Raw genomic sequence first — 12,786 nt, 5'->3', positions numbered from 1 at the left:
ACAATCAACAGTGAATTTTCCCTTTTTGGTTCTGAACAAGACAAAGTCCTATAAATATTCTGTCCTTTAAACAGTAGGAAAATGTTTACATCCATAAAACACACGGACTTTTACTGTGCTGGGAGAGTGCAAAAGGAGTAAGGCCTGATCACGGACAAATATCTGAGAAAAACACACACACACACACACGCCCTGCTAAATCACTGCACATGCAAGATTGCTAATGATGCCTAGTCTCACGAAAACTGCCAAGAAATGACCAGGTCACATTTTATCTCAAAAACAAGATGCATGGAAAACGAATTATATTTAGCAAAATAATTATATTATTTAAAATGTTAAGTACAATTGTGTTGTTTGTACTAAACTTTGACCTTTTATTTACAGTAAAACAATACTATAATGAGAATTCAGGAGAAAATGTGCTTAATTGCATGATTTCATCACAATACTTACTTGCATGGTAATTTGATAATTGTATGTCCATCCATCTGGTACTGTTCGTGTGTCAGTCGAAAATGACTGATTTATTTTTTTAATTATTTCAATGAAATGATTGTACTACATTTTAGTTCTTATTTTTTATTTTAAAAAAAATTCTTTGTAGTTTTTATTTTTTTGAAGTGCCAAGGACAAGAACACTTGAAAAGCCATGAATTTCCTAATGAAGGCAGCTTTGGGAGGTGAGTGTATATTCCCATTAGGATATTAAAGTTGCAAATGCAATGAAAGACTTGAATCAGTGCTGTAGTGCTGCAGCAGCGGTCACGTGCGCGCTCCCTGAAAGTCGTTCGCTGTTCAGCTTTACGCACCAGCGAGAAGGTTATGCTACTGTCAGAAGCAACACTAGTCGGCGTTGGGCTTCTCTCGCCGTGTCAGAGACACACTGTATACCTTTGCTTAGAGGACACTGTCCCGTACATCATGCCATTCGCGTCTCATCATCATTAATAGGAGCTTTCTACGAATGGGGTACAGAAGACCTGAAAAAAAAAATGTATTCTACCTTTCGAAGAAATTGTCTGTGGAAGGAGGCTCTTAACCTTCAAAAAAATATTACGTTAAATTGAGCCGTTTAATTTTATATTCATTTATTGTCTATATTAATTAAAAATTAACATCAAAATTACATAGATATTCCAATTTTATTAAATTAAAATAAACAATGGCAGAATCTGAATGGCTAACAGGGTTACAAAGTTAGTCTAGCTAATTAAAAACATTAAAAAAGATATTTGATATTTTTGTTCATACTATAACTTGGGTAATAGAGTTGGTTAAAGGGATAGTTCATCCAAAAGTGAAAATTCTGTCAATAATTACGCTCATGTTACGAGAACCAATGAGGTTCATTCTCATGTTACGCAGCACGTTTGAGCTTCTGCAAGAACCAATGAGGATCATTCTCGTGTTACACAGAGCGTTTGAGCTTCCTCAATAACCAATGAGGTTCATTCTCGTGTTACACAGCACCTTTGAGCTTCCTTAATAACCAATGAGGTCTATTCTGGTGTTACACAGCACGTTTGAGCTTCCTCAAGAACCAATGAGGTTCATTCTCGTGTTAGACAGCACGTTTGAGCTTCTGCAAGAACCAATGAGGTTCATTCTCGTGTCACACAGCACGTTTGAGCTTCTGCAAGAACCAATGAGGATCATTCTTGTGTCACACAGCACGTTTGAGCTTCTGCAAGAACCAATGAGGTTCATTCTCGTGTCACACAGCACGTTTGAGCTTCTGCAAGAACCAATGAGGTTAATTCTCGTGTTATGCAGCACATTTGAGCTTCCTCAATAACCAATGAGGTTCATTCTCGTGTCACACAGCACGTTAGAGCTTCCTCAAGAACCAATGAGGTTTATTCTCGTGTTACGCAGCACGTTTGAGCTTCTGCAAGAACCAATGAGGTTCATTCTCGTGTCACACAGCACGTTTGAGCTTCTGCAAGAACCAATGAGGATCATTCTTGTGTTACACAGCACGTTTGAGCTTCTGCAAGAACCAATGAGGTTCATTCTCGTGTCACACAGCACGTTTGAGCTTCTGCAAGAACCAATGAGGTTCATTCTCGTGTTATGCAGCACATTTGAGCTTCCTCAATAACCAATGATGTTCATTCTCGTGTCACACAGCACGTTAGAGCTTCCTCAAGAACCAATGAGGTTCATTCTCGTGTTATGCAGCACGTTTGAGCTTCTGCAAGAACCAATGAGGTTCATTCTCGTGTTATGCAGCACGTTTGAGCTTCCTCAATAACCAATGAGGTTCATTCTCGTGTTACGCAGCACGTTTGAGCTTCCTCAAGAACCAATGAGGTTCATTCTCGTGTTACGCAGCACGTTTGAGCTTCCTCAAGAACCAATGAGGTTCATTCTCGTGTCACACAGCACGTTTGAGCTTCCTCAAGAACCAATGAGGTTCATTCTCGTGTCACACAGCACGTTAGAGCTTCCTCAAGAACCAATGAGGTTCATTCTCGTGTTACGCAGCACGTTTGAGCTTCCTCAAGAACCAATGAGGTTCATTCTCGTGTCACACAGCACGTTTGAGCTTCCTCAATAACCAATGAGGTTCATTCTCGTGTTATGCAGCACGTTTGAGCTTCTGCAAGAACCAATGAGGTTTATTCTCGTGTCACACAGCACGTTAGAGCTTCCTCAAGAACCAATGAGGTTCATTCTTATGTTACGCAGCACGTTTGAGCTTCTGCAAGAACCAATGAGGTTCATTCTCGTGTTATGCAGCACGTTTGAGCTTCCTCAATAACCAATGAGGTTCATTCTCGTGTTATGCAGCACGTTTGAGCTTCTGCAAGAACCAATGAGGTTCATTCTCGTGTTACGCAGCACGTTTGAGCTTCCTCAATAACCAATGAGGTTCATTCTTGTGTTACGCAGCACGTTTGAGCTTCCTCAATAACCAATGAGGTTCATTCTCGTGTTACACAGCACGTTTGAGCTTCCTCAATAACCAATGAGGTTCATTCTTGTGTTACGCAGCACGTTTGAGCTTCCTCAATAACCAATGAGGTTCATTCTCGTGTCACACAGCACGTTTGAGCTTCTGCAAGAACCAATGAGGTTAATTCTTGTGTTACACAGCACGTTTGAGCTTCCTCAATAACCAATGAGGTTCATTCTCGTGTCACACAGCACGTTTGAGCTTCTGCAAGAACCAATGAGGTTAATTCTTGTGTTACACAGCACGTTTGAGCTTCCTCAATAACCAATGAGGTTCATTCTCGTGTTACGCAGCACGTTTGAGCTTCCTCAATAACCAATGAGGTTCATTCTCGTGTCACACAGCACGTTTGAGCTTCCTCAATAACCAATGAGGTTCATTCTCGTGTTATGCAGCACGTTTGAGCTTCCTCAAGAACCAATGAGGTTTATTCTCGTGTTACGCAGCACGTTTGAGCTTCTCAAGAACCAATGAGGTTCATTCTCGTGTTACGCAGCACGTTTGAGCTTCCTCAAGAACCAATGAGGTTTATTCTATTGTTACACAGCACGTTTCTCTTTGTTCGCACACGTCAAGAAGGTTTGGTTAAGCTTCTGTTTATGTCTGCTGATCAATCCTAAATTCAATCTGTTCATCGTATAAAGCGATCGAGTCTCTTCAGAAAATTTGGACTAAACCGCTCACATCATATGGATTAGTTTTACGATCTCTTTATGAACTTTTTGAAGCGTCAAAGTGGTAGTTGCATAGCTGTCAACGGAGGGACAGAAAGCTTAGATTTCATTTGTGTTCTGAAGATAAACGAAAGTCTTAAAACTTTGGAACGACATGAGGGTAAGTAATTAATGACCGAATTTTCATTTTTGGGTGAACTAAACCCTTTAAGCTTAACAAATGCAGCAAGTTTGTGTAAAATTCAACAAGACATTTGAAAAATATTGCTAACTTGTTTTCCCATCATAACATAGTAAGGGTCCAAATTATGGACCAACTTCCAACTTCCTGGGTGTCTCCAATTTTAAGTAATGTTACATGTTTTGAAATTGGGCAAAAATCATCTGGGAACAGGGTTGTACAGCTAAATATTAGGTTTTTGATCAATAAAATTAGATTTTTATTTGAATTGATTTAAAATAAATTAAAACAATTATGTGCTTACAGCTACTTTTCATGTTTTTTTTGCAATATAATAGTTTATAAAAGTCACAATGAAAAAAAAAAATAATAATGCAATATTGCCTGATTCTAAATGATGCCCATAATAATTTTTTAATTCACACGTCCTCGTAATCAATATACCTATCATTCACATGACATCACAGCAATAGCAAACCACAACCAATCAATTACCGATGGACAAAAATCAAGCCCAGTCCTACATTTTTTCTTGTTCGAGAAGCCGTTTCATTCGGATATACGTCACAATATGGAAGAAAAGACTATCGCAACTTCTGTTTCATGATGACTTAAAATATATCTTACAAGGTCTCTACCCTACCGTGTATTTCTGGATTGTGATATAGGATTCATACCATAAAGTATCATATAAATACCACGGTGCATGAATATAGAGGCAAGGCTCTGGTTCATATAATAATGCACCATCTCTCACCTTAAATATGCTTAATGTGAAAGCTTGTTTGTGTGGAGTGATGTGGTGTGGTCCTGTGATGTGGATGCCCAAATGGCCATGCAGTTCAAATATTTGCTTCAGCGCTTTCAGACGCGAGCTGGAGCGTGTTTACAGTAGAGCTGATGTCACCGCTGGAGCGAGGCCACAGAGCAGCTGACAGCAGCAGAGGACAGTGTGAAGAGCACCAGCTGCCCTCACTGTACCCAAGACTAAATATTTCAGTCTCAGAGCAGTATGTTAGGGACAGTGAGTCTTCAATCACAGACTTGTGTGAAAATACCAGCTTTGTTTCAACGTTTCAGAAGGAGGACCATTTCGATGCCATCTGTCGAGAGGTACAAATGCGGAAAAGAGCACATGCAACACCATATGTCAACACTGTAAAGTGAACCAGACTGGTGAATTTTTGTGTTTCACCATGCCTATATTTGCTGTTGCTAATTTTTTTATATACTCTCTCTTTAAAGCGAAAATTCAAGGATAAAGGACACTATGGATTAAATTTGCCCCAAATTCACTCACAGGAGTCAAGAACATGACTTTCATAGACATGCACTACACTGAAAAATAAACAGGCTCTCAAGAGCGCATACAGACACAGAGCATATACATTTACACTCGAAAACATACACAAAAGCCCCTCCCCCCACCGCGCCACCTATAGGCAGGTCAATCAGCGGAATATCAAATATCAGTAAGTTCAGTGTCTCACTAGAGATATTTATCCATTAAAAATAAGTTTAAATATATGACCCTAGACCGCAAAACCAGTCACACGGTATATTTGTGGCAATAGCCAACAATACATTATATGGGTCAAAATTATAGATATTTTTTTTATGCCAAAAATCATTAGGATATTAAGTAAAGATCATGTTCCATGAATATATTTAATATATTTCCTACCGTAAATATGTATAAAACATTTATTTGTGAGTGAATGCAGCACAATCGCGAACATAAATGGACAACTTTAAAGGCGATTTTCTCAATGTTTCGTTTTTTTGCACCCTCAGATTCCAGATTTTCAAAGTTGTATGTCGGCCAAATATTGTCCTATCCTAACAAACCATACATCAATGGAAAGTGTATTTATTGGGCCATGTGACTGGTTTTGTGGTCTATAGGGTCATATATCAGTGGAATATAATGCTTGCTGACATTGAAATAATCTGCAACAACAAATATTCAATTATAATCTACACCTAATCAATGTCTTCGAAAGCTGGTCCACCAACTGTTATTTGATCTCAAAGTAATTAAAAAAAGAAAGAAAAAAATACTGTATTTGGTTAACCTAGTAAGATAAAAGATACTTGTAAAGCAATCCAGCCACTTATGGTGGCTGTACAATATTTTTCAGTCCATTTGATTTTCTTACCTGTTTTGTGTGTTTGGACATCTTGTTCTTCTAGCCACAGGCTTCTTTATGCGTTTACTCTCCTTCTCCGTTGATTTTGCACTAGTTAGAACATTCTTCGCCTTGTCGTGTAATGTTCTGATGATGCACAGTTTGTGTTTCAGTGGGTGGTGAGAGCCAGACCACAGAAATTGATTTGCGTGTGTGTGTGTGAGAGAGAGAGTTGATACATAGCACTCCCCCTCTTCTTCACATCACACAAAGCCAGATCATTGTCGCATATATCCTCGTTTCACATTTCAGACTTTGCAGAAGTCGTCTTGGGAGATCTGAAACTAATGTTCTCAGAGTACTACTATAGAGGCAAGGTGACATTCCCTCTGTATATTTTTGGAAGTGTGTCGAGGCCTCCCCGGGACAGAGGCAGAGGCAGGGACGGACTGGGACTAAAAAACGGCCCTGGACTTTGACTAGGCCCGGCCCAAAGCAATCGGCGCACGGAAACTCATCAACAACAACAATAACGCCTGGCATGAGTGTCACAAGACTTTAATTGTGGCTCATGATACTATACCATCCAAATTATAGCAATAGCCCTGTGATGTTAAAAGCACTACATATAATTGGAGGTCTCAACACACTGCAGTCCTGTGTAAAAAACCTCTAGGCTGTGACTGTCTGACTTGGGGTGCTTAAAGTAATTTAAAGTTGAGCTGGAGTGGGTGTCTTTCTCTGCTCTTGGTCTAAGCTCAACCTGAATAAACAAATAATGAATGGATAAAAAAAAAAAAAACAGGTTTTATTCCAAGATAGCATGGAATAGATTATATAATATGCTGTTATAACAGCATATTATATAATCTATTCCATGCTGTCTTAAAATGAATGTATTACTTAATAATCTTAATTAATTTATGCAGTTATTAATCTTACTGCACAAATAATAATACCACATCTAAATGAAAATACACCATTACAAATGTAACTTCTGTATTCAAAATCTTCAAAGTTTGTAAGCATTAACTGTAACGTTATCAACATTTTTAAAAGTAAAAGCACAACATATTTCTTAATATTAGCTAGTGCATGTGACATTTTACAGCTAAAATGTTGAAGTTTAGCTGTTTTAACTACTGTAATAAAATGTAGCAACCTGAATATCACTTCCTAACATAATCCCTAGCAAGTAACTCTCTTTCTCCTCTCATGTTCCATACTTTCTTGCCCTGGATCTACCTGTGGAACAGCTCATCTTTCTGTCCCTCTGGCTCACTTCTTTCACTGCTGCTAATATTTAACAGTGAGGTGCTGCTGCTGGCTGTGCTGCTAAATATTTCAGTTAGTTTGCGAGATTTTGCGGCTTCAGCATCTAAATTCCGCAAAAAAATTTTTATCTCGGCTTCTCAGCCCCGCCCTTTTCTTTCCGTTTTTTACCCGCGGCCGCGTTAACGGAAAAAACAGGTGATGACTGCGTGCGTGGCGGTGGTGGGCCGGCCCGCCGGCCGTCCTGGAGTACCGGCCGTTCTGTGATTCTCCAGATCACACAGATGGCCAGTCCGCCCCTGGGCAGAGGTGGTACTGTGGCCAGTCCATGAATTATTCTTGATCCTGTTAGGATGCTCTACAGTGTTACTGTTTTCCACAGACAGTACTTTATTCAGTGGTTGGATAGATTCTTCATCGATATTTTCATCTAATATGTCGGGATCATTTCGGTTTCGCGTATCTACCCCGAAGTGATAAAATTCTGTCTAAAAATGTTAAGGCCAGACAAGTAGTTTGTAGGGAATTACAAACCTGCGCACTATTCAAATGCGTATACTATAGAATTAATTCTTGATGCGCACGTGAGCGCCATCAGCGTTTCTCACAGGTTCGCGTTTAAAGTCTGTTTAGCATGGTCTCTAATTTAATAACTAATGATCGTTGCGACAAAAGTGAATCAATCAAAACTAACTTTAGCTGGAAAATATCTTTATTCAAGAACCGCTATAAAGCCAAAATAATCTTACCTTAAATTATCCGTTTATCAGTGTAAAGCCGCTTTGAAACAATCTACATTGTTAAAAGCGCTATATAAATGAAGATGATGCGACTATTTTTCTCTGATGCTGTGGAATGTGTATGTGTGCCTCCAGGTTAGACCAGCTCTGGTGAATGTATTATTTATAAGGTCACTTTTTGCTGAGTTGGTCTGGCTTTTTTTGGCTTCGTCATCTTTTTTTCTTTCTCCTGATAAAGTGGGATGGTGTTTTTCAGTTTAAAGCAAACCAATGTAATTTCAGAACTACCAAATATACACTACCATTCAAAAGTTTTTGGGTCAGCAAGATTTTTTTGTTTGTCCTGGAAAGAAATTAATTTTATTCAGCAAGGATGCATTAATCTGCTACAAAAATGACAGTAAAGACATTTATAATGTTCATCTATGAGTTATTTTCTTTTGAACTTTCTATTCATCAATAAATCCTGAAAAAAAAGTATTAGTTTCCACAAAACTATACAAGCTGCACAACCGTTCGTCATCGATAATACTAAGATATGTTTTTTTGAGCATCAAGTCAGCATATTAGAATGATTTCTGAAGAATCATGTGACACAGAAGACTGTGACTTTTCAAAAACCTTTTGAATGGTAGTTCTACTGGTAGTCCTAAATTAACGGCTATTAAAAAGACAATATACATTTTAATTTGTAACATAACTCATCTCCTATCTGTTTGCAGGAGGCCCCCCTGATGTTGGTAAAATGCTGGGAGGAGAGGCAGAGGACAAAGACCCTGAAGCAGAAAAAGAGAAGGAAGAGGAGAGACAGGAAGCTCTCAGACAGGAGGAGGATGAGAGGAAGGCCAAACACACCAAAATGGAAGCAGAGCGGGAAGTCATAAGACAGGGCATCAGAGACAAGGTTAGAGAACATCTTACATAAAGTCATCATTATCAAATGCCGTCTAGTTTCATTTGCTTCTTGGAAGATATAATCATTAGCCATCCTTAATGTCTCTGCCAAACCTTCTGAAGTCAACTCAAGTCAAGATTTTTTATCTTATTAAAGGGACAGTTCACCCAAAAATCATCATTTACTCACCGTCATGTCGTTCCAAACCTGTATATACTTCTTTCTTCTGTGGAACATTAAAAGATTTTTTGAAGAATGTTGGTAACAAAACAATTCAGTTCAATTGACATTAGCAGACTGCCTGGTATTAAGATGCGTTTAGGTCGATCGGATCACAAGTAGACGAGGGAGACACATACCCGTTTTAATCCATCTCTTTTGTCCACTTTCATCCACTTCTGTCCTGATTTCTTTGAGGGGAGGGTCTATGGTCTATTTTTTTCAAGATCTTTCGATCTAATGGACAAAATAAGCTTAAGTAATTTACATATGTATGATGAAGCGATGGAAAAAATAAGGAGAGCAGCAGCTTTCGTTTCTGCTCTGACAGCCGCAAGACCACGCCAAACACCAAGCATGCAGGAATGGTGAGAGAACATTGTGCTTGGTATATTTTCCATCTTCAAACCAAACTTGGGGTCTTCAGCCGACCAAGTTTAAATCTCATCTGGCTAGTGCGCTTCTCATAATGCTTACGCATTAGGTCAGGCGGAGAGCAGGCGCTCTTTTGTGGCTGTTCGAACGCTTTCGACCGCATGAGCATTTACACTATGAAATCAATCCGGTCTTATGCGTATTCGACTAACTCTGGAAGTGGTCGAAAGTGGACAAATTCAAAACATTTTACACCCCGTTTACACCTGTATTTAGTGTCGTCTAATTGTGATCCGATGGACCAAACCGCATCTTAATATCAGGAGTAAACAGGGCCTAAATGGACAAATTAAATGGAAGTCAATGGGAACCAAAACCGTTTGGTCATCAACATTCTTCAAAATATCTAATGTTCCACAGAAGACTGAAATTCATACAGGTTTGGAACAACATGAGGGTGACAATATTCATTTTTAAGTGGACTATCCCTTTAATGACCATAAAAAAAAAATCTTAAAATGCCCGCTTTAAAATTATTTACAAAAAAAAACAAAAAACAACTTCCAGTTAGTTTTGTTTGGCAATATCTTGCTTAACTTATATATTTTTAAGTTTTACAATGGTAATACCATGATATAAGTACCATGTAAATACAATGTTATTTTGAGTAGCCTATGATAATAATTCAGTACCATATCACATACCATTCAAAGGTTTGGCCACATTAACTTAAGACTCCAAAGTGCGTGATTGAAATGAGTTTCTGTAAGCACTTTTATGGCCTAGGGAATGTTTTTTTATCATACAAATATTTAAAAATGTTAACATGCTCTGTGGTTGTGTATCAGTACGGCATTAAAAAGCGAGAAGTGGCCGAAGCCGAGGCGCAGGCGGCCATGGAGCAGGCGAGCGAAGGCAGTCTGACCCGTCCAAAGAAAGCAGTACCATCCGGCTGCGGGGACGACGACGAGGAGGAAAACATCATGGACACGATGATGAAGTATCTACCGGGCCCGCTGCAGGACATGCTCAAGAAGTAAAACCCTGAATAATCTTGAGCACACGCAGCTAGATATTATTTTAACGTGTACTGACTTCGGCGGGAAGAGATGCACACTAGAGCAAAACACCATTTACCTTTCACACATTTCGATTCGTGAGGATCTTTAGATATTAGTGACCGATCAATCAAGCGAGAGGGGTTAATTATCAGAATATAAGCCATATTTTATCTTTGCGCGGAAACCTGAAATCACATCATCTCTTTGGCAGTTATTTATTATCCAATACGTAAAAAGCAATATATATGCATGAATTGTTCGAGTGTCTGTTCCACCTGTCCCGTGTTCATTTAGCGTTCGATATGAGGAAAAAGTATCGTTAACTTTGTTGAAGACATTCTAGTCTTGCATGTGTGTGTCCATAGTGTTTGTGTGCTCACTGACATCTTGTTTTGAGATTGCAATCAGATAAAGAAGGCAATAACATTTCCCCACGCTGTAAGCTAAATGACAAGAACCTTTATACATTTGTCACTATGCCATTTAGTTCATTCAGGTGAATCTTGTCACACTTGCACTGTAGTATCATCAGTCTAGAACATGTAATGCCTCAATTCAGTTTAGCAGTGTTGTCGAGATGCGTTTTCACATCGTCATTGCGCTTTACGTCAGATTTACGACTGAAACTCAGTTTCACAGGGACACTCTATGTGTTTTGAATGGACTGTAATTTCTCTGGTTGGAGCCATGGGGGAATTTTTGTCTGTGACCTACAACATTCTCAGCAATAATAACATATTCTGTTTGCTTGGCTTGCAGTAAAACAAGAAATAAACTCGTATGAATTGTATGAATGGCTCTAATGTTTTAAAAAAAGATTAAATGTGATATGTCCGTCTCAAGAATTGATGTGTATGGCACTACAATAAAACAGTCACACAAATCTAGTGTTTGTGTTTCAATACTGAAAACAGCATTTAATGGATTTTGGGATATTTCAATATTTTAAGAGGAAATGTGTTGTTAGCATGATGCATGTTTGATTTTATGAACAGATATTAGGTAAATTGAGAGACTGTATTATATACACACACACCGATCAAAAGTTCGGTGTTTTGGATTTTTTTTCTAAATTAATACTTTTATTCAGCAAGAATGCATTGAGTTGATCAAAAGTCGAAGACATTGTTAATGTTACAAAACATTTTTTTTTAAATGCATGCCGTTCAATTTAGCATTTTCTTTTAATCAAAGAATCCTGAAAAAAATTTATCATGGTAATTATTACTATTGACAGTAATAAAAATGTTTCTTAAGCAGCAAATCATAGAATGATTTCTGAAGGATCATGTCATGTGACCCTGAGGACTGGAGTAATGATGCTGAAAATTCAGCTTTGTATCACAGTAATAAAGTACACGTGAAAATATATTAAAATAGAAATCAGCTATTTTAAATTATAATAATATTTCACAATATTACTGTTTTACTGTATTTTCAGCCTTGGAGCGACTTTTCAAAAACGTTAAAAGAAATCTTACTGACTCCAAACTTTTAAATAGTAGTGTACAGTATATGTACTTGCATGTTAATCCAAATTTCACACTGCAGTAAACTAAAAATAAAATTTACATTAAACAAAATCACATACATTTTAAACTTTTGAAGAAAGCACAAAAAGCACAAAAGTCTCAAATGATGCTAACACATGAAGCCTACAGATTCTTTGTATCTGAAAAAGGATACAAAGTGTCCACTAAACCATAAGTGGCACTGTTAGTTAAACTTTTATGAGCATAAATATTTAAATAGCATTCCCGGTATGAATGTGATCATTAAAAAAAAAACTTTCTGCTGAGGGCAACATTTCCACGCAAACTTTTCAATCTTTATTTACTCAATAAACCACATACAGTAAGGTGCACTAACAGAATGTACATTATGTGCACCAGCCCAGGCACTCTATGGCAATGATTATGGGCCTGCTTCCAAACACGGGACAAGACAATCAACAGTGAATTTTCCCTTTTTGGTTCTGAACAAGACAAAGTCCTATAAATATTCTGTCCTTTAAACAGTAGGAAAATGTTTACATCCATAAAACACACGGACTTTTACTGTGCTGGGAGAGTGCAAAAGGAGTAAGGCCTGATCACGGACAAATATCTGAGAAAAACACACACACACACACACGCCCTGCTAAATCACTGCACATGCAAGATTGCTAATGATGCCTAGTCTCACGAAAACTGCCAAGAAATGACCAGGTCACATTTTATCTCAAAAACAAGATGCATGGAAAACGAATTATATTTAGCAAAATAATTATATTATTTAA

The 12,786-nt window shown here is 38.1% G+C and overlaps 1 protein-coding gene across 1 annotated transcript; it reads left to right on the top strand.

Annotated features, from left to right (window-relative positions):
* The first annotated feature begins 615 nt into the window (after positions 1 to 615).
* On the top strand, positions 616 to 11,388 carry LOC306999991 (complexin-1-like). The gene is made up of 3 exons (XM_079615166.1): positions 616 to 683; positions 8,681 to 8,862; positions 10,296 to 11,388. The coding sequence occupies exons 1-3, from the start codon at positions 653 to 655 to the stop codon at positions 10,485 to 10,487; spliced, it is 405 nt and encodes a 134-aa protein (XP_079471292.1). The 5' UTR covers positions 616 to 652; the 3' UTR covers positions 10,488 to 11,388.
* Positions 11,389 to 12,786: the final 1,398 nt, after the last annotated feature.

Source organism: Phoxinus phoxinus, assembly GCF_949152265.1.
Source record: "Phoxinus phoxinus genome assembly, chromosome: 6".
Lineage (NCBI taxonomy): Eukaryota > Metazoa > Chordata > Actinopteri > Cypriniformes > Leuciscidae > Phoxinus > Phoxinus phoxinus.
The sequence above is the reverse complement of the archived record's forward strand: the minus strand, read 5'-3'. Positions and strand labels throughout refer to the sequence as shown.

Bases quoted from the DNA above. Each gene is read 5' to 3' on its own strand.
- LOC306999991 (XM_079615166.1), top strand. From the start codon at position 653: ATGAATTTCCTAATGAAGGCAGCTTTGGGAG. The intron at 684-8,680 runs GTGAGTGTATAT...ATCTGTTTGCAG, and splicing joins AATGAAGGCAGCTTTGGGAG to GAGGCCCCCCTGATGTTGGT. The intron at 8,863-10,295 runs GTTAGAGAACAT...GTTGTGTATCAG, and splicing joins GACAGGGCATCAGAGACAAG to TACGGCATTAAAAAGCGAGA.